The following is a 25,724-nucleotide window of genomic DNA, read 5'->3' as shown; positions in this document are numbered from 1 at the left end:
TTGTCCATGAAGTGGGGCAGCTCCCTGGGCAGGCTGCTGGAAGGCTCTGGGAACAGCTGGATAAAGAGGTGTCCTGGCACCCTGTAATCACAGCCAGCCTGATTTCTGTTCCTCTGAACAGAACACAGTGTGCCCTTCTCACATATATTCTTCTAAATGTTATAGGGCAATAATGCTGCAGACCTTTAACCAGGTGGGGAGGAACTGTAGACCAAGCATTGATAATATATAGTCTGATGGCCATTTATGATGCCCCAGCAGGTGAACCTGTTTACCATGAATACTCTTCTGTGAGAAGGAGATTATGCTATATCCCTAGTGAGATCTTCCCCTGCAGTGCCATCACATCGAATACTGTGCTTTTTTGAGCACAGGTATTTTCTTTTTTCCCAGAATTTCCTTGCTCAAATAATTTCAAATTCATGTCACTGGGATTTCTACAGAACTTTCTTACAGAGTTGGAATTAACTTAGAGAATATAGAACAAAAAATGGAACTGCTGAGCCCAACTTTGGGTTGATGTGTCATTTCCTGACCTACTGCTGTAAAATAATGAATGAGCTGCCTGATTCCAGACCACTTCTTATCTGTGCTGGGTCCAGTGCTTTAGCTGGAAAATGCCAAATATACCATCTCAAAGGGAGCTAAACCCTGTAGCTGCAGGCACTTTACTGAGTATGAACTGCAGCAGCGTTCAATGCATTATGTATGGATCAGCCCTCTGGAATTGCACATGCATGTAAGTTATGCCTGTAGGAAAACAGTAATTTAAAACCTCCTTCTTCCCCACCTCTAGGACCTGACTTGTGTTAAATATTAACAAACATGGTTCATCAATTCCCTGGTTCACTTGGCTTCTTTTAACAACAGATGTTATTACAACAACTCTGCCTACCTGCCTGCTCCTGTCAGCACATCTGACGGTGAAACCCAAGAGTCTGCAGCTGTAACTCTGCCTGCAGAGCCTGGCTGCTGCCCCAGCCCTGTGGCCACCCCTAACTCTCTCCCTAGGATCACCAATGCCTCCCACCTTTGATGCCTGTAACTAGCTTGTGCTGGGAGGCACTGGCTGCAGAGAGGCTTGGTTAAAGGAGGCAGAGAAAAGGTGCAAGGGAGCCCAGAGGAAGGCAAGTTCCTGCTGTCAGAGGACGAGGCGGTGAGGATGGCCAGCAACTCCAGTGCACTGCCCCGGGTGACTTTCCAGACACCAGAGAAACCTGGGGAGGAATCATCACACAGGAAACTAGGCAAGCTGACCATAAAGTACAACCGCAAAGACCTACAGCGCTGGCTAGACCTGGAGGAATGGATCAACGCCCAGCTGCAGGAGCTGTACCAATGCCGGGTGAGTAGCTGGGGCACATGGACCACTTGCATGTCAGGTGAATGGATCTAGAGTTCCTGTGTGCTGGCACAGAGGTTTGCTTGCTCTGCTTCACTGGAAATAGTTCCTTGTCTTCAGCTTCCAGTAGGTATCTCCATGCCCCCTCTGCAGCTCTCTGACTGGTGTGTTGGCAGGCAGGGAAGCTTGTGCTGATGCAATCCAACTGGCTTTGAACTGCCTGGAGCTGCACCCACTGAGGGGGTGTAGCTATTGCTCAGCATGAGCAGCACAACCTGGAGAGATGTATAAAGCTGGGATGATTCTTGCTGCTGAACTCCATGTGGTGAGTGGCTTTGCAGTGAGCAATATCCAGGCTAGCTGGGTTACAGTGATCAGTGTATCCCTGTTCCTTTTTCACACAACAGCGAGGCTCTACTTGCTGCTTGAATAAGACACTTTGGAATGTGCTGCGTCCATAACTGCAGAGTCAGGACACACTACTGGCGACAGCAAAGATTGGGAAAAAACCTGTTTGCTCAAATGTAGAGATCTTATGCCTCCATCTTCACCAATCCCCAGAGCTGTCTCCTTTGCCTAAGCTTCCCTTTGCACCAGAACAGTCCCTCCCAAATTCTTCTTGCCTGCCTGAGAGCTGTCCCAGTAGGAAAGATCCAGGAGTGCTTACAGCACCTGAATGGTACACGTCTTTACTTCAGCTGTTGAATTTTTTTCACTGGGCTAGTGACATTCAAGTTCCAGCATTGCCTGGGTATATTGAAATTTTAACCCTGAACTATCTCTTCTATTCATATATTGTCCTTAGATGCATGACAGTTATGCTGGGTGCTTTCCGAAGCAATAGTGTTCTTCTGTGTTTGAGATCCTTGGGAGTGTGGTACAGTAAAAGATGAAAGGCTTTCCCGCATTGTACATCATGATCTTAAACACATTTAAATAGCTTGATTAAGGATTTTGCTCTTCTCTCTAGGGCAGTGGCTGATACAGCAAGGGAACACAGCTTTCTTGACTCACAGAGAATCTCCATCTTCAACAGATGACACAGATGGGTTTACCAATTGTGTAAAACCACTTATTTATGTCCTGGATGGGGATAGACTAAATGAACTGCCAGGCCCTTTCTGTCCTGTATTCTGTATTTGGACCTCAGTGCAGTGTTAAGCACACTTTTGAGATACAAGGAAATAAGAGCTGATGATTGTTTAGAGTCTTCCGCTCTGAGCATCAGCAGTTTCAAATTGCAATCAACACTGAAGTGGACATGTTAGAACAGGCCATGAATGGTGGGTTTCATGCTACTTGCCATGATGCTACAGAGAAATTTTTGCCTGCCCAGGCCGATTTTCTGGGCCTGAGAGCTACAGAATGATGTCACCTTCACAGCTGAAGATCCAGACTTCAGGAACTGCTTCTAAGTCTATCCTTATTGTTGTTGCTGTTGTTTTTATTATTATAATCATTATTATAATAATTCTCTGTGGGACTTTCTGTGTGACTGTGTATTTGATATTTGTGTGGGAATGTGCCAAATTCTTATGCCATGTTGGGAGATAAAAACAGTTCATTTCTAGTTTAATTTATGCCTCATGCAAAGAACAGACAGAAAATAAATACGGAGAAAAAGGTCCTCCCTTCTGCTGCAAATGCATGGCTCCTCTGAAAATGAGTATATTACTGCTTCTGTTCTGTTAACTAACTGTTTTAGATTTCCCAAACATAGCTTGCTCAGTAAAAATGACTAATCTCTTCAAGTTAGTTGTGAATTTCCAGTTGTTTTCTATAGCTTATTAAAATGATAGTAATAAAGTCTCAGCTGTATCTTAGGCCTCTTGATAATGCATTTTGAAACATTATACAGTTCACATGGGAGCACAAGTTATCAGCAGAGCCAGTCAGACAGGCAAAATTCAGTGTGTCTGCAAAGTGCTAGCATGGTAGTCCTGGTGAGTGAAGGCTGTTCAAAAGAGTGGCAGTGACAATACCATGCCTGCACTGGCATTTAAGGGACTGTCCCTGGAGTTGGTAGCTCAATTCAGAGTCCTCTTCCTGACTGTTGAGATAAGCAAGGAGAATGGCTGCTGCTTTGAGTAACAGAACATCTTGCCCTTTAGAGAATTACTGCAGTTTTAAAGAGTTACATTTTTGTCACTTTTTTTCTGAGACAGTCAAGAAGCACTTGGTATGACCAGTAATATGACCCCAGACGGGGTCGACCATGTGCTACTCCTACTTGCTGAAGCGTACAGAGATAGACCTTTACACTTGCAAAGGTGTCAGAAAAACAAGTCAGTTTATGTTCAGTTCTATTTTCCAGAGAATTAAGAGCTGTTTACTGTCATCAGAGTAGCTGCCCAAAGGGGATTTTTCTCCCTACTGCAAAATCCCAGTAGGCACAAGTGAGAAACCCAGCCACGCCCTTACAGGAACAGTTTGCCAGTGGATTTCCCTTGCTAGTATCTCTTCAGCACAACAAATTTCCCTGCTTCCTGATGTATTCAGGCCAGGATAAGAGATTTGATACAAGGAACTACATAACATAATGCTGTGCCAGGTCAGAGACTGTTAACAGGATCTCTTCAATACATACATGTGCCACAGTAAATTACTTGTAATCACAGAGATGTCCAGCAGGTCATCCTACTCTCCTCTGTGCATTGTGACAAGACTATTTAGTTGCCCTTCTTCTTTGGGCTTCCTTGATCAACTTCCATTACAATTGTCTCTTTGTTACCTCTTACTTTGCTCCACCTGCCCTTGGCAGTGCAAAATTCCTGGCTGTCTTCCAGAGATTCAAATGACAGCAAGGTTAGCTCAAACATCACCTCCTGATGCAGGGAATGCTACAATGTTTGCTGTCAAGAGGCTTTTTAGCAACAAAACTAAGACTGATTTTCAAGATGATTCCTTGCATATGGAATCCAGAAGAGCATCCACACTAGGACTAAAAACCACAGGGATTTCCTACCCTATCTCACCCTCCCAGCCTACTTAGCTTCTTAACCAGAGACAAAGTCAGACTGGATGAACAGCTGTTTTCTAAAACGTCACATGGAAAATATTACTTTTAAGAAGAAACACTGTGTGGGTCAGAGTGCAATATATTTAACTCTGATTTATTATTTATTCTTAAGTTAGCTCTGTATCAAAGTTAACAAGGGCTCTCTACTTCCTCTCTGGCTTGGTACCAGTGACTGCCCAGGAAAAGTTTCTTTATTTCCTGTAAGTATTGCCTTTAATGTTTAATATTTTACATACACCTCTGTAAATGCCACAACCTGGCAATCAGGAACTGTGCTGTTCACCCAGTATCCTCATTCTGATTACTATGCCAAAATATCGCTAGTGTTGTGTTGTGAAAGATTGATTTTGCAAATATACTGGAAAAGCACAGGCTGCTTTCCTTGCAGAGATTTGTGAAGCTAAAATGTGTCTGTGATCAAGTGAACAAATGTTTCCAACTAACATCCCCATGCAGTACAAGATTATCACTCCAGTCACCAAAACTAAAAGGAGTCCCTCTTACATTAAAGGAGATTATTATATCACTCTCATATCTAGAAGAGAAAGCTGGCAAAATACTGTTAGGTCTTTTAACAGCAAAGTTTTCTCTCCATTACTGCCAAAAGCCTTAGTATAAATACAAAGTAGGTGAGTGTAATTAGCATAAAAATCTAAAATCTCCTTCTATTATTTATGCCTCTCTGAGATTAGGCCTGTTGGAGTTCTGTTTGGTGAACTCTTCATAGAGGAAGGGTGTCACAGGCTGGTATACATAGCACTGCAGTTTGATATCCTTGAAATGCTCTTCCAATGGTGGGTGATGATCCCTGAGCAGTGTAGTGGCCGGAAAAGATGAAGAATGTGTATGTCAGGATGTGGGGCTGTAGCAGACACTACAAAGGGGCTGAATCCATGCCCTCATTACAAGAACCTCCTTTCTTTGAAATTATTTATATCTTGACCTCAACTTTGCAGCATAGTTTTATTGTAACTCAGCTGCTTAGTTCTTTAAAGATGGCCTCTAGAGTTAGAAGTTTGAAGGGTAATTAACTCTGCTGTTTTTTCTCCTTTTTAGCTAAGGGAGGAAACGGAGGCAGCAGCTCCTGAACCACAAATTGATCTTGAAGATCTCCTGGAGGTCCCTAATGAAGAACAGAAAATGAAACTGCAGGTCAGATATAGGGACTTGGTGATTTTAAGTTAGTGAAGTTCTCTTCGTAAAGACCAGTGCCATGTGGGGTAGAGAATAGGTGTTTGTAGTGTTGCATGATGCTTTCTTGTACCTTCCTTTTTGTAGGGAGGGGAGAACTAGATCAACTCAAAAAATACTAAAATGATGACTCCTTGGTTTTTTAGGAAATCCTCCATGAGTGCTCCAGCCCCACAGAGGTGAGTGAAGCACCATATAAATTTACATGTATACATGTTAAACTATTCTGTTACAGTGTCTTTGCTGCTGCTCGGCTGAGTAGCCAAGACACTATGATGCTGCAGATTTGTTTAATAATAATGAGGTGTTTGCCACTTTATTCTGTGATTGTAAAATTACATATAAACACACAGGAATGAGCTGAAGGCAGAGCACTAGAGCAAATAAAGAATTATGCTTTACAATCAGAGGAAGCTCTTTCCATGTTCTGGACATCCTAAGCTGATCAGTCTGAGCTGCTGTTTGACCCTCAGTGTAGAACAGCCATAGTGACATAGCTCACATAACCATTTTTTACACAGTTAACTGAATGCATTTTTAGCTTAAAACACTCTGGGGTTATGAGTGGCAAGAATGTAGAATGGCCCTTGGTTGGACTGGGCAGATAACTGCTGAGCAGTGGCCATGTAGGTTACTTTTACACATGGATTTTTTTTCCCCCCAAGTAACTTTTCAAGTTTTTACTTTGAATTAGACAGTTAAATCCCACAATGTCAAGACAATTGGAGGCAATACTGTGTGCATGCACCACACAGGGATAGCCTTTGCTGCACTGTGCAAAATGTGGTCCCCATCACTGCTTCAGCCACATGCACTGCATATGAAAATTCTGCTTGCACATCATCCATCAGACTCCATGTGTTGTCGAGCTGATGTGGCTGTGCACTGCTGAACATACAGAAAATGAGATGAATGCAGGACTGAAATTCAATCACTGAATCAATATTAGTATCACTGAAATTAAACTGGGCTGTAGCAATCATCACAGATACTTTCCTAGCAGGGGTTTCAGCAAAGCTGGCAATATGAAATAGTTTTCAGAGTGTCTGAATGTCAGATCTGAGGCAAGAAGCTCACATTCCCAGAGTGGTAAGTGAAGAGAGTTTGCTCTGCTAAGCCAGAAGCCATGCAAGTGTCTTGTGGGCAGCACAGTACCTGCTGAATACAGATACTGCTGCTCCATTGACAAAAACACATACTTTCACCCTGGGGATCTTGAATCCAGTCCCCTTGAAAGATCACAGCAGTTTAACTGCAGAAGGCAGACAAGAAACTGAAAGGACTGACTGAAAAGAAAGGTATGATCCTAGGCATTTACTTCCAGAGCATGTTGTGGCAACCTCTGATCACCCAAGTGAGGACACTGGGCTTCCACACAGCACAAATGGTAACCAAGCTGCAATACTTCCAGTGACCCTGCCTAATTACAAGAACATGTAGAGATGTCTTTGGGTAAGAAAGGCTGCACACCTCTTTATGGTGATGTTACTTGCCATGCAGAGGGTAAAGTTTGCACTAGTCACATTGCCTTCTGCTTGGAATAACCAGATAGGCCAGTTTAGTTCATAGTCCTTGGCTGTGTCAGCAAAGTAGTCAGGGTTTGTCTCCATTAACTGCTCATCTATCTGCTCTGCCTGTCCTCAACCCCTGCTCAACATTATCATTAGTCCTACATGTTTTGCTCCACCTCTTCTCTGCCAGCCACTTCCTTGTAGAACTGGCACAGCTCCAAGATGGTTTGCAATTCACAACATGGAGCTCTACTGGTTCAACAAGAGGGACAGCTTGCTTTGCCCTAGATTGGGAGGGCAGCAGAAGTGGGCAGGAGGTTATGGTGGCAACAGGAAGCAGTGGAACCTAAAAGAGAACAACAGCATCCTGAGGTCATCTCATGGTGGGAAAAGCAGGTATCTGGGATAAAGAGGGTCAGGCTGGCTCCTGAGGAGAAAGTAAACATGGCTGTTCCAAAGGGAGACAGGGAAAGAGGAGGAGCTTTTAGACCCTTCTCATCCATCACAAGGTCTCCTTCCCTAAGCTAAAAGATAGGTTTGCCCAATATATGTCAAAATTGTGGTTTCTGCTGAATGCGAAGGTGAATGTGGGAATGATGCAAACGCCACAGTATGCTTTGGGCTGGTGAGCGCTGGAATTAATACAACATCCTTCTTCAACCAACTCTTATTGTAGGACTTCATCACGGAATTGCTTAGTCGATTGAGAGGTCTCCGAAGAGTCACCAATCCTCAGAAGAAATGACCTTGCTCACATGGAAAACCCAGCTTTGGTTACAAGGAAACATGTATCTTCCTGACAAAAAAACCAGGATCAGCAACAGAACTTCTGAGTATGTTTAGGACTTATTATTATTATTGAGAAACATCACCGAGTTTGTGAACTTTGTACCAGTGGTTTGAAGTCTCCACTCCTTCCAGATCTACACACACAGCAGGGAGCTAGATTGTACATTTTCCTGATTCTTAAAGAGTGTGTTAACCTGAGGAACAGGACAAGATGTCCCTCCTTTAGATTCTTCTAGGAATTTCCATGCTGGCCAAGGAGCACTGAATACAATTTTCAGGAGCTCATCAAGACTTCTTTTTTTTCGTCCACTGCAAGGAAAACAAGGCATTGGTTATCAGTCATTCATCAACATGGAAAATCAGCCACTGTTAAGCTGCACCTCATTTCAGTCTGGCTTAAACCCAACTGTGATCTCCTGCCTGTTACTGCTGTACCTGACTCTACAGCATTGCACATACTTTGTAAGTCTTACTAAGCCTCTCTTATTTATAAAGGTTGGACAGAAAATACATGATAGTTTGGGTGCACCTGATCTGCTTAAAAGGAAGTTTGTGAAACAGCTGCTACAGCTAATGGCTATTTTTTTTCCATTTTGTGGAATTTAAGACTTAAAACTTAGAAGCCTTTTCTAAAGGAACAAGGTCTGGGAACAATTTTTCTCCTAGTTTAAAAAGATGCTGGAAAAATACTTATTTTATATTAAAACAGAGAAAACCAGCCATGCACTGCTTGATTTTGCTCTCTCTTTAGATTCTAAAGAAAAACTGAAGTAAAAAAATACCTGCTCCCAACTTCCCTTCAGGAAGCATCTTGGAGTGAGTCTTTTGCAGACAGGTAGGTCTCACAAATGAGCAGGGAAGTAGGACACAGTACCTTGCTGCACAAACTCTTCTGGCTACAACTAGTATTTGCCTGGAAAAATACAGAGGAAACTACATCCAGCCTCTCAGCAAGTCAGTAACTTGACACATGGACTAGGAAATAAGACAGCAAATGGAGGCTGATTGCTTAGGCAGAGCACTCTCACATGATGCCCTGTCCCTACGTTGATACCTGCCACGCAAACACAAGAGATGAGTCTGAGTCGCATCCAGAGGAGCTCCTACAGAGCAGAACATTCAAGGCCAGCTTTTGAGTACACCTTTTGTCTGTTTGGTGAGCCAGGCAGAAGGGAGCAACTATGGAACATGCAGGTTAGCTAACAAAGACAAGGATTCTTGGGCTGAAGCAGTAATATCTTAAATGCATTAGCCTTTCCATCTTTATCAGTAGCAAAGTGATGACTATTATCATCTTGTTCTTCCCTCCTATTTTCCAGCTGTCAGTGAGCAAACTGTAAGTTGTATCCTCTAAGAAGACAAAATCCAAGCTACAGTAACAACTGTGATGTAAGGGCCTGTTTCCTTTTACATGCTTTTCTTGTATCTGACTGGAAGTTGGCAAGCCAGGGAACACGTCTTGTTCTAAGGCTGCTCCAAGGTGTTCTAAGCCTCACCCACTAGGCTGGAGAAATGGTCTTTCTTTATCAGGTCCAATATATGTCTTTGGTAGCCCTGGGAATATGCCAATTTTGGCTTAATAAGGGGCTAGTGGGACATGCTTACCCTCAGGAAATCTCAATCAGTAAAATAACAAAAACTTAAATCCAGACCTGCAATGGTTGCAGATATGGCTTATGGATGACACCTGCTAAGACTCATGTAACACACCCCTGGAGAAAGGAGTGCAGCATTTTTTGACAAAAAGCCCTGAGCACTGGTAAAAAAAGACTAGGATCAAACAGAAGTTCAGATGGAAGAGCTAGGCGGACAGGACTAAACTAGAGATGCAATTAGCTACAGCACAGCAGTATAGGAGTTCAGATCACTTATATACCCCACTAACAGGCTTTGTTTTATTCTGCTGAGCTGCAACAGCACAAAGACATGACATGCCTCTCTTCCAGCCCAAGAGAAATAGTTTCTTCCCCCTGGGAACTCTTCTGTATTTCCTCAATACGGAGTGAGCCAAAAAAGAATTTTTGTCTGTGCTTTAAGGTAGACATTGTTAGAATCAAAGAGAAAGCAGATTCTGAAAACTCTGCTTGACCAAAGTTGTCTTTATGTTCATTCTGCAAGTAGCAGCAAAGGAGTAAGCTGCAGAGCGTATCATGTGCAGTTGCTTCTGATACATAATGATACCTGAGAGCACTTCAACTGAGCACACTGAGATCAGGGGAGCAAGGCAACATGTGGCCAGTGGTAGATGGTTTCTCAGCTCACTGGTGCAAAAGAAAAAGCAATGTAATGAAATCAGAGTAACTTCTTTTTTGTTTCATTCTTAAACAGTAGTAAATGACACTTGGTTTGATTTATGTTTTGGCTGTTCTCACACCAGACCACAAGGATAGATTAAAATCAATGCTTGAAAAATTTTTGTTACAAACATCTTCAAGTTAATTTTGCTGTTTCTCAGCACCACCACTAGCATAAGTATGTAGATACTATCTAAGAATGTTGCTTGAAAGGAACTTTGCCCTCTAGATTATACCAGGATAATCCAATGTATGAAAGTTCATGAACTTTTCTAATTTGAATTCTTGTTGGAGTGGAGCCCACATTTAATAATTCACATACAAAACATTTTGAGAGGGATAGAAAATCCCTAATGACTTGGTACAAAGATAAGAGCAAACAAGTTGAATCTCTTTCTGGAAGATGCCAAGCTGTCTTCGGTCCTTCAACAACTATGACTGAAGTTGATCTGGCCTGTCAGGAACAGACTGATTACCAAGATCTTTGTTTACCAGCACCTTTTCAAACACAAGGATAGGGAGTAAGTAACACAGCTAACATTGCACTGCCCACTTAAAGGTCATGTCACATTCCTCTTTCACAACACAGATTCAGGTAGGTGTGCTTCCTGCAGACAGCCCATCTGGATACCCCTCTGCCCTTCCTACATGGAGTTCACTGAGGCAACAGCTACAGTGGGAATGGCTTTTTGGGGGAAAGTGATTGGGCTGCTACTAAAACGCCCCATTACATGCAGAAAGTGCAGCAGCCACAAAAATGTCCATTAGTGGAGCAGGGAAAGCAGCAGCTTGTGTCTGTATGACTTGAAGAGAGTCTTCCATGTATGACTAAGTTCTATTTCAGGTAATGGGTTGGGTGCATTTCTGGATTCCTTGGGGTGGCCCTACAGAAACCAATTTTGGAATCTAAATAAACTGCTTCCGGCTGCAACCTGGTCCATTACTACTGACGTGAAGAGGGCAGGGCTTACAAGACAGAGGCTGCCTAACTGCAAGGGAGCTCAAAGTTTTGTTGTGGCTGATGAAGCATTCAAAATGTTGCAAGTTTCATACCAGCTCATACTAAGATATTGAAAAAAACAGCAGTTGTAAATCAAGAAACAAAATTACTGCTAACTGCTTGGGGATGACACAGGCTGAAGCCAAAAGCAGTGGATCAATTTAGGAGAGAAATAACAGATAGTTGCACCTTTCCCTGTATACGTAAAACATGAAGGCTTTAACCTCAGATAGAACTGGGCTATCTTACTAGCAGACTAATTATCCATGTCAAATAGCAATGAAAAAGTGTCACTCCTATGACAACATAAATAAAGAACAGCATTTTGTTTTGATTTTTAAGACTGCAAGCTCCTCAGGGCTTACTTAAATAACTTATTTAAATTTTGTGTGTCACAGGGTTAATTGTGAGCTCTTGCATCAGAATAACTCAAGTAGTTTTCCCATCTACCTGTCCCAAGGAGACAGGCACTGGTGAAGCAAGGGCTGCCAGGAGAAGGAAGATCCTCCACAGAAGTCGGGTTTTGCCACCCCTTCCTAAGAAAAGGTTTTGATGGCACTGTTGGATATGCTTGCCATTTTTAGTGTTACTATTATTAAGTATTACTATTCTACATTGTTTGAATCAGGTTTTTGTTGAAGAGTCTGATCCAGAGCAACACATTAGCAGAAACCCACCTTCCACAGTGGTTTAATTCATTTGCTGTCCTCTGACCAGAGGTGTAGGTAAACACTGTTTCATCACTTCACCTCGGAGGCACTGACCTTAAGCACAGGGGCAAGGCAGACAGCTGGGAGTGGCAGCGTCAAACCAGACAGGCAAGATTAATTGGAAATTCCCTGTCAAGGGCAAATCCTTTATGTTTTTGCATTTGGAATTCATCAGCCTTAGAGAGCTCTCTCAGAAGTCACATTATTTGGAAAGAGCTCATCCTGATAGAATAATAGAGCATGTTTACAGCAAATATATTTAGGTATTTGAAGCAATTCTGGGTGTTCTGGGCACTGGCAAGTGCCACTTGCACCTTCTTGTCTCCAAGAAGGGATATGGACATATGCAACTGAGCTTCTTTCCTAACCCAATGAAGAGCATCACACAGGTACCATTTTTATCATACCAGGCAACCAAATAATAAACAAAGTCAAATCCTGCTTTCAGACTTACACACAACTCTTCAGACTAACATGCAGCTCTTACAGATGACATGACCTTGGCATAGCCACTGCAGGCCACAACACTGTGTCAGTAGCAGATTACCTTTTCAAAGGATCCTTCCTTTCATGTCAGTGAGCAACACTGCCCTGCATCTTTACCAGACATGCCACAGAAACATTTTTGATGACTCCACTATTCTTCATTTCTTTCCCTAAGCCGCTTGACACTAGGACTAACACACCATTATAAGAAAGCAACACTTTGATAAGGGCTATCAGGCATTTTCAGGAGAGACTTTAACCACAGGCCTCTGTAAATAATTTTTATTATGCTTTGCAAGTTCCCATCACACACGTGATCACAATGCAGACATTTTTCTCAGTGCAAAGTGCTTTGCTGCCTGTTGAATCAGTGTATAAGCTGTTAGTAAAAGCAGGAAGTTATTTATCAGCCAGTCAGTACTGCCTTAAACACACATCTTTACTGCTACCCACATTGTTTTACCATCTGTATTTATGGACTTGTATTCACCTCCTCATGTCAAGTCCTCATTTATCCCCAAGCATGCACAGCAAACCCTGCACTTCTCAGCTGTATTTGTGAAGACCAAGTCACATGCCCTCCAAGCCTCTCTCAAATTACAGCACATCCTTTAACTGTCCAAAACATCACCCGTTTTGGCTGCAAATCCACTTAGATTCTTCCCATCTGGCTGGCTCCTCTGTTTTCCCATTCTCCAGCTCCTTTTCTGCCCATAAGTGTGGTCACTTCTGTTTGCAAGGAAGATGATAGCGGGAGGTGTGGTGGTCCTTCAGGTCAAACTCCTCATGGCCTTCCCTAAGAAGCAAATACAAAGTGCAGTCAGAAGCAAATACCCAGGCCAGGAACTCACCCTTAGCCACTGCACAAGATATCTCCCAGCAGCCCTTAACCAGAAACTTATCCCAAGGGTTGGCTGTGAGGACCTGACTGGCAGCCATGTGGACTAACTATTTAAGATATTTGCTTGCAACAGAAATTCCTGAGATGCTTTGTGGGAAGGTCTGCTCATCCTTGTCAGCTGGATTTGAAAATGACAAGAGGTCCTTCTGTTTCTTTCCCTCTTGAAGAGATTCATGTAACTCATGGCTCATTTTCAGCACTGTGTCTGTGATTCCAGGGACATTAGCAACTGTGACAACAGACAAAATGAAAGTCTCCTCCAGAAAACTCTGGAAAATAACTGAAAATAATGCAGTGTATTGGCAGCTGTCTTAACCCTGCTCAGGAGCAGGCAGTGTTGAGTAAGACACAAGCCTGCATCTGCAGTGTGTGCATGATACACTCACCTGCCAGACTGTTAAATCTGCTTTTACTGATGTTTGCTGTCAGATACTTTGTTCATATGCTTTGTTTTTAACAATCTAACACTGCCAGTCATATGTTTTCTGAACATTTTCATATGAATTTCCCCCACCGCATTTGCATTTCCCTACAAATACATTTGCAGGAAATGAGAGAATATGCACAAAAAACATCTCTTATTATCCCAACCACATTTTTAGCAACCTGCTGTCTTAATGTCATCCAGCACTAATGTGAGAACCCAGCCAACTACTCAATACTTCTGAGGCATGAAAAAAGCGAAGTCACACAACCTGTTAGGAATAACTTTGTATTCAAATTAATTAACCCTCCAAATCTGAGACATGAAAATTTTGTCAAAAACATCAAGCTACACATGCTTAAGAACAAAGACTGACCAAAAAAGGCTCACACATACATATATCAATGCAGAATTTTTTAATATAGTTTAGGATTCCAAAGTCTCAACCTAAGAAAACCCTCAGGAATTCATACTATCTGATCTTCCCCTTTAAGGGAATCCAGCCTAGGTTGGATTCAATGGCATCAATGGCATTAACAAGCCAGAGGAGTCACTGAACAATGGTCTCATTTATCCCATCCCACGTAATGCAGCATATCAGCTGCTCCAGAGAACACTCAGACAATGTGTCCAAACATTCACTCAAGCATTTCTGCCTAGGACCAGTTTGGTTCCTGAAGCCTGGGACAACTACTGATCTCACAAAGTATTTCTCTAACCACTAGCATTAAGCTCAAATCTGGATTCCTCAAATCTTGCCTCCTACTGCCTTTTTGCCTAATGAGAAAAACATACAAAGGGGGCCAAGCTTACCTGTGACCACCTCTCAGACCCAGAGGAATTGCATGACTCACCAAAAACAGCGCTGACAGTATAGGTCCCCGTCACAGCCATGGCAGCGCAATGTGGCATCTTCGTTGCAGATGCAGCACCAGGGTAACTCATCCTCATCACTATCATCTGCCCTCGCAAGTGCTGTGGTGGCTGGAGTGTGGCTCTAATTCACACAGAAAACAAGAGACAGAGAGTTCAAACCCCAGCATGGACAATAAAGGACCTTAACTGTAATGCATGATAGCCACAGTGACCTGCCCCATAGCCCACAGTTTCCTCTCTGTTGATCCTAAGTCTGTAAGATGAACTCGCCCAGAGTGCAGGGACAGTCTCCATATGCATCTAGATTGTTAAATAAAAATCCAAGGTACTTTCTAGAATTTGGGTTAAAATCTGTGTTGCTTGGAACACAAACAGGTATTCAGCCTCATTTAGTATCTACAGTGACGTACACCCACATTGCATGTGCTGTGTTAAGGGCATAAAGCTCAGATATTCGGGCAGACACCACAACAATACCATGTGACAGACAATTCCTGCTGCAAAAGCAAGAGATCAAACAGTTTTGCTGAAAGGGGCTATGTGGGAAGGGAAAGGAATGTGGAGGTGGGGGCATTGTTTTCTCCCTGTTGTGGGAAGAAAACTGGGACAAAGAAAGTGCTTTGCCAAAAGGCCCCTACTATTCATTCATACCTGAGGCTGGGACAAAAAGATCTTAAGAAATCATAATCTAAATATATCCATACAGCCAACTATGGCCTCCTTCTCCCTTACAGGGAACTCTTGTGGAACTGAAAACACATAGAGGCATAGTGCCTGGACACCGGCAAAGGCAGCTTCCTGACACAATCTTTTCCTAACACTATCTTTTGCATCAGTAATCCCAGAAATGCAAGGTGTCATACCTAAGATGGATGCTTTTGATAATGTTTACAATTATATAATTTCTTCCACAGGGAGCAGGCCTGACAGGTGCCTGTGAGTCACAGGTGCATTTAATTCTTGTAATACACATTAGAGATTATGTATATATTTCCACAGCAGGCCAGAATCCACTCTGAGCATAGGGTATCCTGCTACTGATTCCTTCCTCTGACATTATATGAGAACACAAAGAGTAGGATACTATCTAGAGGTTCTATTCTGCACATGCTGGAAGCACTGGGAAACCTCCCATTTACTCTGGTTCAGATTGTATGGTACTAGACCATGGCCTTGTTGATCTTATTATACATGTATATATATACACGTATGTATGTATAATTCTCTAATATCCATATTGTGAGGTGTCTACCAACTTCTTTTGGTTTACATGACTCTGTAACATTCAACTCAAAGCCAGCCTGAAATGAATTGTATTCTAGGGAACAGTTCCTTTTATAAGCACTAGGATGATTCACAGCTGAGCTCAGAGCTGGTCAGCCTTGCAGAAGCTGCTTGGCTTGTTAGCTCTGGAGAAACTGGTTCTTTCTTTTTTTTTTTTTTTTTTTTTTCTGCATCAAGCCTAGGATACAACAAACTTCTGCTTCAGAACTGTACTCTCCTGATACCCTGGAACATTCCAGACATCAGTTAAAGAGATCCTGACCACTTCACTGACCTTTTGCTTTGCTTGCTTACACAGGTTCTGTTGTGAGGGTCCTGGTTGGGTGTTCTGATCTGGGGGAATGTTGAATCCACTTGCTTCATCCAGGGCTGCTTCCTCTGTGAGCTGGTAACAACACAAAGCAAGAAGTCTCTTGTTTCAAACACAGCTGTGAGCCTCATTCTAGGCCCTAAAACTCCTGCGCTTGTCTCATGCAGTAACAGGAGATGAGAAGTCTGAATGCAGCTCGTGCTACCCATACAGATGTAAGCTCGCTCTGCACTCAGAACACTGTGTGTGCATTGTGGACAGTCTGCAGCAGCAGGGGCCTGCAGCTCACACACCCTGCTTTGCAGTGCAGCTAGCAGGCCCTCAGCATCATGCTAATCACACGCATGTGACATATCAGACAAACTTAAGCTCAGGTCTGCCTGCAAGACAATTCAGAGACATTTTGGGGAGGAATGTAGGTGTAAGATGAGCTACACAGCACACATCTCATCATCCATGTTCTAACTGGCTGGAGGAAAACACAGAACAAGAGGAGAGGAAGTACCAGCACAGTGTGGTTATGCAGGAGAAACATGCAGACCACAAGAGACACTAAGCACGAATGAGAAAGACAATGTGACAGACTAGAAGCATTGTTTTCAACTGCCTGTCAAACAACTGAATGGCCCATGGAAACTAGTGTTGGAAAAGCACTAGGAAAGTAAGGAAGGAAACTCTTCTCAGGAACAGAAACACGACCTTTGTACGCTCACCAGGTAACACACACACAAGGCATAACCAAGAGGAAGAAAAACAAGGCCACAGCTGCCACTTCTGACCTGTTTCAGCACTCGGCGAATGGCCTCCTCCTCAGCCACTTCCTCATCACTGTCAGGGAGCTTATAGGTTTCCAGTGTAACTGTAGGAGTAAGAAATGCGAGACTGTAACTCACACCTGCCTCAAGCCTTGTGCACACTAATGTACCAGAGACAATTCTTTGTGGTGTGAGCTGGCTGTGGCATTCTGGCTTTGACCTTTTAAGGTGCAGGTTCCTCATAAAGGATGTTACTGTTTATTTTTAATACTTGGAAGAGAGACAGAAAAGATCCCCACCAAAACCAGAGTTTTGCTTTTAAAAGTTTTGTTAACCTCATCAGAGCATGGTAGAATAATGCCAAAGAAGGGTGCAAGACAAAGCAGTCTGACCTTACAGTCCCCAGGCCTTTACCCTCAGCTTCGATCTTTCATAATGATTTCATGACAAACCAACCTGTACAACTTTGCAGACAGAACCAAATCTCAGTCTCTTTTCTTGCAGAACAGAAGAATTAAATGGATAAATGCTAATAAAGAATTTACTCTGTCACAGCAACTCTATTCCTCTCTTGACACTGTATTCTCATCTGCTACCCACCTTTCTCTGGGTCCTCGCCTTTGAGTGCTGCCAGTCTCTTGGCAACCTGTAGGATCTTTTCCTGCCTAGTGTTCTCTTCCCGCAGCTCAGCAGCAGCTTCTGCCAAAAGTTTATTCTTCTCTTCCTCTAGCTGTTTTGGGTCTAGATTTGCAGGGCAAACACAATCTTCACTTCCCCGATTGAGATCATTCAAACTCTGGCTACTAACAGCTGCAGACAGACACACAGAACACACTGGTGACTCAGCAGCCATGTTCCTTGGGCACAGAAAACATGACAAATAATGCTATCAGAGCAGCTTGCTGCTCTCCATGAAATTGGATAACGAGAGGAAAAGGCATGCCAGTAGGATCTTCACTGTACTTGAAGAGAAGAAAATGAGCTACTCTGTGGCTTACAGTGAGATTACAGAGAAAGCAATGCAGCCAGGAAGATATAGTATGCCGGATTCTGATGTTTTGTAACAGTGCACAGGTGCATTAGGAGTAGCAACAGCTCCTGCCCAGAGAGGAGTCACTTTAGAGAAACAGAGAATCTGAATGATACAACCCTGACAAGAAGGAACGATCTCCAAGCAAAGACACCAAGACCCAGCGTGGAGCCAGATGGCTGCTCTTGGTCAGTGCAAGGGATTATAGGGGGAAGATATGGACAAACTGGACACTCAGCTGACCTGTTAAGTTATATAGAGAGGCACAAACTCCCTTCTCAGCATAGCACATACATTATTAGACATAAACAGGTCTTTAGAAGCCAAAACAGATACCTTGAGGCTGAACTCTTGGTCTGTAATGCTCATCAATGGCAACCTCCTCAGACAGCTGAGTTAACAGGTCATCTGTCTGCTGGACCAGACTTCGGGTATCTGGGGCTTGGTGCACCTAAGAAACCAGGGGAGTGTGGGAAAAGGCAAATGAGAGGAAAGTGGCATACTCAATCAAAGGAGAATTTTGGCAACCAAGATCACCCTAGATGGGAGCAGTATACAAAGATACCTCCACTGACGCTGAGAATCTCAGTTTACAGTTATGTGCTGTAATATTTGTAAGGGCTTTATTTTCAGAGGTGCTGAATGTAGACAGCTCTAAGAGCAGTCACCCAAACAAGGCAAAGGGGTGCAGAGTGTGTAGATATACATGCTGCTGGGTCCTAACTCCAGCTCTGCCACTACATCCAGTGTAAACAAAGTGCCATTCTCAACAGTGCCAGCCAGCAGCTCCACAGAGACCTATGATAACAGCTAGGCATGCAGCTGAAAGAACCATAAGGACATGGTATCTTGGGGGACAAGGTCATTCTTATAGGCTTTTAAGGCATATATCCAAGTAGTTCCTCTGCAAACTCAGACAAATCATGCTGGGCTTCAATTTCTGGAAAAACTAACAGGATTCTGCCCAGCTGGTATGCAGTAACAACTAGAAGATGTAATTAGAAGGTAGGGCTGATAAGCCCCCAACACAAACAGCTCTGAAAAACTATGACCACTCATGTACATAAATGAGTTGAGAGTAAAAAACCATAGCATCTGTTGTTAAAAATACACACACAAACTACATCTGGCATAAAGGAACATGCTGCATTCAAAATGAAGCAGTGACCGGGTAAGGGCTGGTGATTTGCTTCTGGAGCAATGACACAATCAGGAAACAGAGATTTCTGAAGAAAGCTACCTGGACACAAAAAGGCTGAAGAAGGAAGAACGGTTAGCATGCTGTGACACCAGTTACTGTGTCAGCTCAGAATAAATTGCTGACTAAAGAGCTGAGGGAGCTTACAGGTCTGGGAGCTTGGGAAGGAGGATCTCTACCCTGCAGGACAGCCAGCCGGTCCTCCATTTCCTGTGTGGATGGAACAGGTCCTCGGCCATCCTCCTTCAGGGCTGCCAGCCTAGCTTCGATCTCAGCCTGAGTAGGGATGGACTCTGCAATTCACAATAACCCAAGGGAGGAGATTATTCTGTTATTGAAAATAAAAAGCTACATGTTTTTTTCCTTAAAATTGTATTTCTTTCTGGAATCAGACTCTGAACACGTGAGCACAAACCTCGTCCAGCCCTGACGTGAATGAAGGGTCATACTGCAGTGACTCAGAGACTACTCTGATGCTAACTGCTATCCCTTTCTTCCACGTCCTTGCCTTTTTCATAGTTTATCTCCTAGCCATAACACAAGTACTAGGGTGATGTCATCTGGAAACCAGCTAACTTGGGATTCTAGGGACAGGCAGAGAAATGAGTGCAATTTAGGCAGTTCAGTCCATTGGTCCCACATCTTCTAATGCAATCCCAGCCTTATCAGACTGAAACTCTCCCCTGCCACATAACGGATGAGAGGCAATGGCTGCAAGCTGTTCCAGGGAAGGTTTAGATTGGATATTAGGAAAAAAGTGCTTCACAGAAAGGGTTGTCAAGCACTGGAAAAGGCTGCCCAGAAAAGTGGCTGAGTTACCATTCTTGGAGGTACCCAAAAGATGTGTAGATGGCACTTCAGGATATGGTTTAGTGGTGGACTTGGCAGTGCTGGGTTAATGGTTGGACTCGATGATTCTATGATAACCAGGTAACCACTCTGAAGAGTGCTCTTGCTCTTTTAGAGACCACATATAACATTTTAAATAGTTTATTCTCATGCAACCACCTCAAAGCAGTCCCAGAACCTGATAGTTGTGGACTGGAATGAAAATCCTTTTCATTCTCTGTGAGACAAGGCTGGTCAGAACATAGTCCCACAGAGACTGGAACTGCTGTTGCCCAAGACAATGACTCACAGGAAACCTTCTTCAAAATAGTTTGGCCAAAGACTTTAATTTCATTCTACTCCAAGTGGGTTCGATAAAAGTTTTTACCTCAAAAAATGGAAAATGAGGAAGTGATTTTACAGGTAAGACACTGCTCCAAAACTGAGTAGTAGTTTCAAGAGAAACCCCAAGAAGCAAAATGAAACTGGAACATTGATCTAAATCATTGTAGAAGTTGGCCATTGAGCAGACCTTGGACACTCTGTCCTATTTTAAGCCTCCATCCCCCTAATATCACAGCCACTTAAAGCCCAGTACTTCCCTCTCCCTCCCTCCAGGTTCCTTGTTTCCCAAACAGTAGTGTTCCCACCCAAGGTATTTATGGTGTTCTCTAAAACTCACTTGGTTTCCTTTCCTCTCTGAGCCTCTCCAGTCTTTCTGCAATAGCTCTATCCTCTTTTGAGAGCCCTTGGTATCTGCAGCCTGCTCGACCTGGGGGTTTTGCAGCTGCCTTCTGTTGGTCTTTCAGCTGGTTTTGTTTAGCCTCAAAAGCTGCTACACGCCTGTGACAAGGATGGAAAAAATACATGTCAATGAGAACAGGGATTTTAACCCGGAGATAAGAAAACTTCCTCTGTGAACCCGACAGGCTATCTGAAGAATGCCAGTGCAGAACAGAAATGAAATCACTCTCTCCAATATCAGCACAATAAAGTACTTGTAAGGGTAAGGAAAACCTTAGCTCGCAAGAACATATGGCAGCACTTCCCAGGACACAAGGAACATTTCACCCCAAGGTTCCTGTTTCCAAGCCAACTCCGATCAGCCACAGACAATTGCGGGCAGGTGGCTGCTCAGGAGTCTATTCAAAAGACCATATCATCCCCCACCCCTACAAACAAACTAACAGCCTAAACAGCAAAACAAAAAGTCCATCCTTAATCTAACTCTGAACAAGCAAATACCACACCACAAGCCCCTCTTTTGCTGGTATCCACAGGGGAAGAGGAGGACCTAAAAGGCTTGTCTGCAGTAGAAAGAACTGTTTGGCAAGTGCAACTCACTTTTTGTAGTTTTCTGGTGGTGACCATTTTGCTGAACTGCTTTGAGATCCTTCTCTGAAAGACAAAAGTGATTTCTCTGAACTCAAGATACTGACAATACTTGACAATACTGACAATCATCTAGTCTCTCATCTCAAGAGGAATCAGTAGGTGTTTCTTGACCTCTTGGTACAGCCCCTTTCTTAACCTCATTAATACTGAGAGGAATCAGCTTATGCAAGGGATTAAGACAATATAGCTGCCCAGGACAGCGGAAGCCTTCATCTCTGTCCTTTGGTCCAGCTGTTTTGCATCTGGACAGAATGTGACTTAATACGGTCACCAGTGATCCAAAGGAGGTGCAGCTGAAATACCCTTGCCTCCCACAGCCTGCACCTCCCAGTTCAGAGGGCAGGTAGGGAGTACTTAGGTAAGACTCCCAGTGTAATTAGCTTCCACGCAGCAGGACTCTCTGGAAGGAGCTGGGGCATGCAACAAACACAGAATTATATAACATGCAAGTAAAACAAAACGTTACAAAACTTATTATTTAACACCTTACAAAACACTTGAACGCTATACACCTAAAACACATCTAACTCTTCTACTTTGCTGTGTTCAGGCTGAGGGACTAAACTAGACACTTATGTAAGTTAGTCAGCATATTTTATTTGTTCTTAGAAACACAGCTAAGGCCAATATAGTAATGACTGAATGCAACACTGTTGGAATGCTTTCTCAAGTTCTAAGGCTTCAATTCTGAAAGCTATTTGCATGAAGAACAACCACATATGCAGCTTGCAGAACTGCAGCCTATGTGTGTTACCTGCAGGACAGGATCCAGAGGGACCTGGCCAAACTCAAGAAGTGGGCCCTTGGGAATCTCATGAGGTTAAATGAGACGAAGTACAAAGTGCTGCACTTCGGTTGGGGCAACTCCTGGTATCAACACAGGCTGGGGCACAAACAGATCAAGAGCAGCCCTGCCAAAAAGAACCTGGGAGTGCTGGTGAACAGGAGGCTGGACATGACCCAGCAATGTGAGCTCACAGCCCAGAAAGCCAACTGTGTCCTGGGCTGTATCCAAAGCAGCATGGCCAGCAGGGCAAGGGAGGGGATTCTACCCATCTCTTCCTCTCTCATGGGACCCCACCAGCAGCGCTGCATGCAACTCTGGGGTCTTCCCAGAAACTTCCAAGAGAGATGGAGAAGGACTTTTTTAGAAGAGCGCGTAGTGACAGGACAAGGGGGAATGGCTTTAAACTGAAAGAGCACAGGTTTAGATTAGATACCAGAAAAAAAATTATTTACTTGGAGAGTGGTGAAACACTGGAACAGGTTGCCCAGAGAAGCTGTGGATGCCCCATCCCTGGAAGTGTTCAAGGTCAGGTGGGATGGAGCTCTTAGCAACCTGGTCTAGTGCAAGGTGTCCCTGCCCACAGCACAGGGGCTGGAAACAGATGACTTTTAAGGTCCCTTCCAACCCATAGCATTCTATGATTCTATAATCTACCTGCTATCCAGCCAGAGAAGATTGTTTTTCTGCTGTAGCTCTCTAGTGCTGATATTAAAATTATGAGAAAAAAAAACACTCAGAGGAAACATCCAGATAGGTAGCCCTGTTTTCTTAATGGCTTTGAAGTTGTGAAGGGAAGTCAGATAATTTCAAAACTGAAAAGATTGAATACTGTCCTTCACTGTTTTCAGCAGCCTGTGAAGATGAAGACCTTCGCTAATGAGGCTCTTCTCCTTTAGATGCCTGCAGAGCCAGAAAATTCCCCCACTGCTGGTGAAAATTCCATGCTGTAGTGGAAAAGTGAGGAAAAGGAACAAGAGAAATGCAAGAGTAAAAGGAGGACACAGAAGACTTGGTTGACAGAGGAATTCTGGTGTACACCTGTGTTCTTGTGTTGCTTGTTCAAGTGTATGATCCTGCTGCTACTGAATTCCATGTTTTGTTTTCAACAGGAAGTCTACTGGTTATGATTGCAAATAATTTTTAGTTTTCTTTTAAAAGCAAAACTTTTATAGATTTTAGGCTACAAAACTATACATCTTCAGGCCACACATAGAGAGATGCCTCAACAAGGAGGATTAATGTAATTATTTGCCCACAGAATTAATAACACTTTGAACATCTTATCATCAGACTACTCAACTATTCACATCTGAGAAGACTGCCAGAACTGTTAAAGCAGTGTAGATTTCTGGGCAAAAACACAGCATGGCTTAACCTCAGTCCATCTAGTTAAGCTGTCCACAGGAATTCAGTGTCCATCCATGAAGATTTAAGCCTGATGCTTTTAAACTACTTTGTCAACCATAGAGAACAGGAACAAATCCTGATTCCTATTTTAGGACTGCACAGCTCATACAACAACAAGTTCAGAGATGTCCTGTTTTGAAATTCTGGGGTACAAGCAGCATCCCTGCACATATGGAAGGCAGAGCTCTCCTGCAGAAGTCTCCAACACCACATGGAATGTAAACTGAAGGAAAAAAGCAGCAAACTGCCTTTGGGTGGAGAAACACTCCTGTCTTACCCAGTTAGTTTTCCATGGCACTGCTTGCACACCTTCTGCTGAGTGTTTCCACAGCGGGGAACAACAGCGCTGAAGCTCCGGCAGCCCGAGCAGAAGGAGCGTCCGCAGTTCTTGCAGCCACACTGCAGAGACAGGAGAGAGGGGCAGGACAGGCCTTCACCACCTCGCCACCACACTGGTGCCACTTGCGGGCACAGTGCCCGTGCCGAGGCACACACAGAATAATGCTGGGGGTATACTGATTGTTTTTGGTGATAGAACTGTTCCACCAGCTGCTGCTGAAGATATGGAGACTCAAGAACCTTGGAGCACCAGCAGATAACTCCTGCTGGGAGCAGAGTCACCACTTCACCCCACAGTACAGCAAAGCGTGTGTGTGAATTCTCTGAGACCATGACAGAATTCTGGATTAGAGGGATGGCATTCAATGACTTTTTGTTTTTTTGGTCAGTAATTTCTCATATTTGAAGACACATCGGAATTAGGCACCATGAGAGCTCAGTAAGCAAGGACAACAACGCCAGGATGCTGGCCGGGAAGCGTGTCTTGGCGCCGGGCGAAGCAGCTCCCGGTTCCCTTCTCAGACCCTCGCACGGCGGGGGAGGCACCCGCGGGACCGGCCCGTTCCTGACCCCCGCAGCCGGACTTGCCTCTTTCTTGAAGACAGAGAACTTGGACGCGCACCCATAGCACCGGCTATCCATGGCGCTACGGCCCCAGCCCGCCCTCAGGCACGGCGCTGCACCCCCGCCACCCCGAGCTCCATGGTCAGCCCGGTGCTGTGGCCGCCTCAGGCCCAAGGACCGCCGGCGAGCGGGGCTGTCACAAGCCGGGAGCCGCGGACACCACCCTCCCGTCCCCGCAACACAGAGCTGGCGACGCACGGCCCTACGGGAGTTGTAGTCCCTTGCTCTTCCCTCTCCGCCTTCGGACGCTGGGCGACTCTCCGCAAATAAACTACACTACCCAGAATGCCACACGATCCAAATGGCCGGCCGGCTCGGCCACCATCGCCGCGCGATGCATTGTGGTACGTGCAGTCCGGTGCCTCTGCCCGCCCCCGCCGGAGGGGCACCGGGCCCGAGGGCATTGTCTGATCTTGGGTGTTATTAAGACAAGAAAGTGCATTCTCTAAGGCTGACGGTGTTGCGCTCAAGCTACTCTGGGTGGGTTTTTTTTTTTGTCCTAAACCTGTGGTGAGATCCTGGTTCAGAATAGCAAGAATCAGCTGAACTGCAAAACTCCAGTTATCCCCAGCCCATCCTTCTGCCAGCGTCGATCCGCCTGCCCTCAGGAGTGAGTGTCCTGCAGTGTTTGCAAAAAAAGTCACGGAGTGCAAATGAGTCATCCTGTTAACCGCGAGGGTTTGCAGGTGCCTTGTGCATTCTTTCCAGTTTAATATGTAACCCCACGTTGTAAAGACTCACACAATTAAATTAGGAAACTCACTGATTTACTCAAGGAAGAAAAACTCATTAATATCTGAATAAAGCTAAATTTAGAGGGGAGAAAATGGGGGATTCTCTCTCAAGCTTTCATTTTTTGGCATTTGTTTGCTTGTTAGGGTTTTTGTTTGGTTAGGTTTTTTAATAGTAAAAAAAAAAAAAAAAAAAAAAAAGCAAAACAAAAAAACATTAGAAAGACAGCTGGAAGCTAAACTTCGTACCTATCCAGCAATTGTGTTAGAGACGACCCGGACATTCCAGGTATTGTAGGCACAAAGCAGAGAATCGAGACAAACTCAAATAAAAGGCTTCATTGTCTTTGCTACTGAGCTGCTCAATGGGAAAACAGGACCAGGAGACTTCAGTCTTGATGCTACAGTGCAGCCTACCGACTGGCAGCTGCAATTTGGAGCGCAGCTCTGGAAGAGAAATTCAAGCAGCAGCCCAAGGAACCCTTCCCATCAT

General features: G+C 44.0%; 2 protein-coding genes across 2 annotated transcripts; one reads left to right on the top strand and one right to left on the bottom strand.

Moving 5' to 3' along the window:
* Positions 1–885: 885 nt before the first annotated feature.
* On the top strand, positions 886–12,464 carry PPP1R14D (protein phosphatase 1 regulatory inhibitor subunit 14D). The gene is made up of 4 exons (XM_038138973.1): positions 886–1,345; positions 5,418–5,513; positions 5,699–5,731; positions 7,740–12,464. Exons 1-4 carry the CDS (start codon positions 1,163–1,165, stop codon positions 7,806–7,808), a joined length of 381 nt encoding a protein of 126 aa, XP_037994901.1. The 5' UTR covers positions 886–1,162; the 3' UTR covers positions 7,809–12,464.
* Positions 12,465–12,609: 145 nt separating this feature from the next.
* Positions 12,610–24,682, bottom strand: ZFYVE19 (zinc finger FYVE-type containing 19). The gene is made up of 11 exons (XM_038138972.1): positions 24,465–24,682; positions 23,815–23,936; positions 21,293–21,346; positions 20,631–20,791; positions 19,268–19,413; positions 18,259–18,373; positions 17,493–17,702; positions 16,917–16,996; positions 16,102–16,212; positions 14,522–14,664; positions 12,610–13,138 (listed from the first exon to the last, which is right to left on the bottom strand). Exons 1-11 carry the CDS (start codon positions 24,516–24,518, stop codon positions 13,066–13,068), a joined length of 1,269 nt encoding a protein of 422 aa, XP_037994900.1. The 5' UTR covers positions 24,519–24,682; the 3' UTR covers positions 12,610–13,065.
* Positions 24,683–25,724: the final 1,042 nt, after the last annotated feature.

This window comes from Motacilla alba, chromosome 5 (assembly GCF_015832195.1).
Source record: "Motacilla alba alba isolate MOTALB_02 chromosome 5, Motacilla_alba_V1.0_pri, whole genome shotgun sequence".
Taxonomy (NCBI): domain Eukaryota; kingdom Metazoa; phylum Chordata; class Aves; order Passeriformes; family Motacillidae; genus Motacilla; species Motacilla alba.
The sequence above is the reverse complement of the archived record's forward strand: the minus strand, read 5'-3'. Positions and strand labels throughout refer to the sequence as shown.

Coding starts and splice junctions, on each gene's coding strand:
- PPP1R14D (XM_038138973.1), top strand. CDS start 1,163: ATGGCCAGCAACTCCAGTGCACTGCCCCGGGTGACTTTCCAGACACCA. Junction 5,514..5,698: donor AACAGAAAATGAAACTGCAG/GTCAGATATAGG, acceptor TTGGTTTTTTAG/GAAATCCTCCATGAGTGCTC. Junction 5,732..7,739: donor AGTGCTCCAGCCCCACAGAG/GTGAGTGAAGCA, acceptor CTCTTATTGTAG/GACTTCATCACGGAATTGCT.
- ZFYVE19 (XM_038138972.1), bottom strand. CDS start 24,518: ATGGATAGCCGGTGCTATGGGTGCGCGTCCAAGTTCTCTGTCTTCAAG. Junction 21,347..23,814: donor TGCCATGGAAAACTAACTGG/GTAAGACAGGAG, acceptor TTTGTCTTTCAG/AGAAGGATCTCAAAGCAGTT. Junction 17,703..18,258: donor ACCAAGAGTTCAGCCTCAAG/GTATCTGTTTTG, acceptor GTCTGTCTGCAG/CTGTTAGTAGCCAGAGTTTG.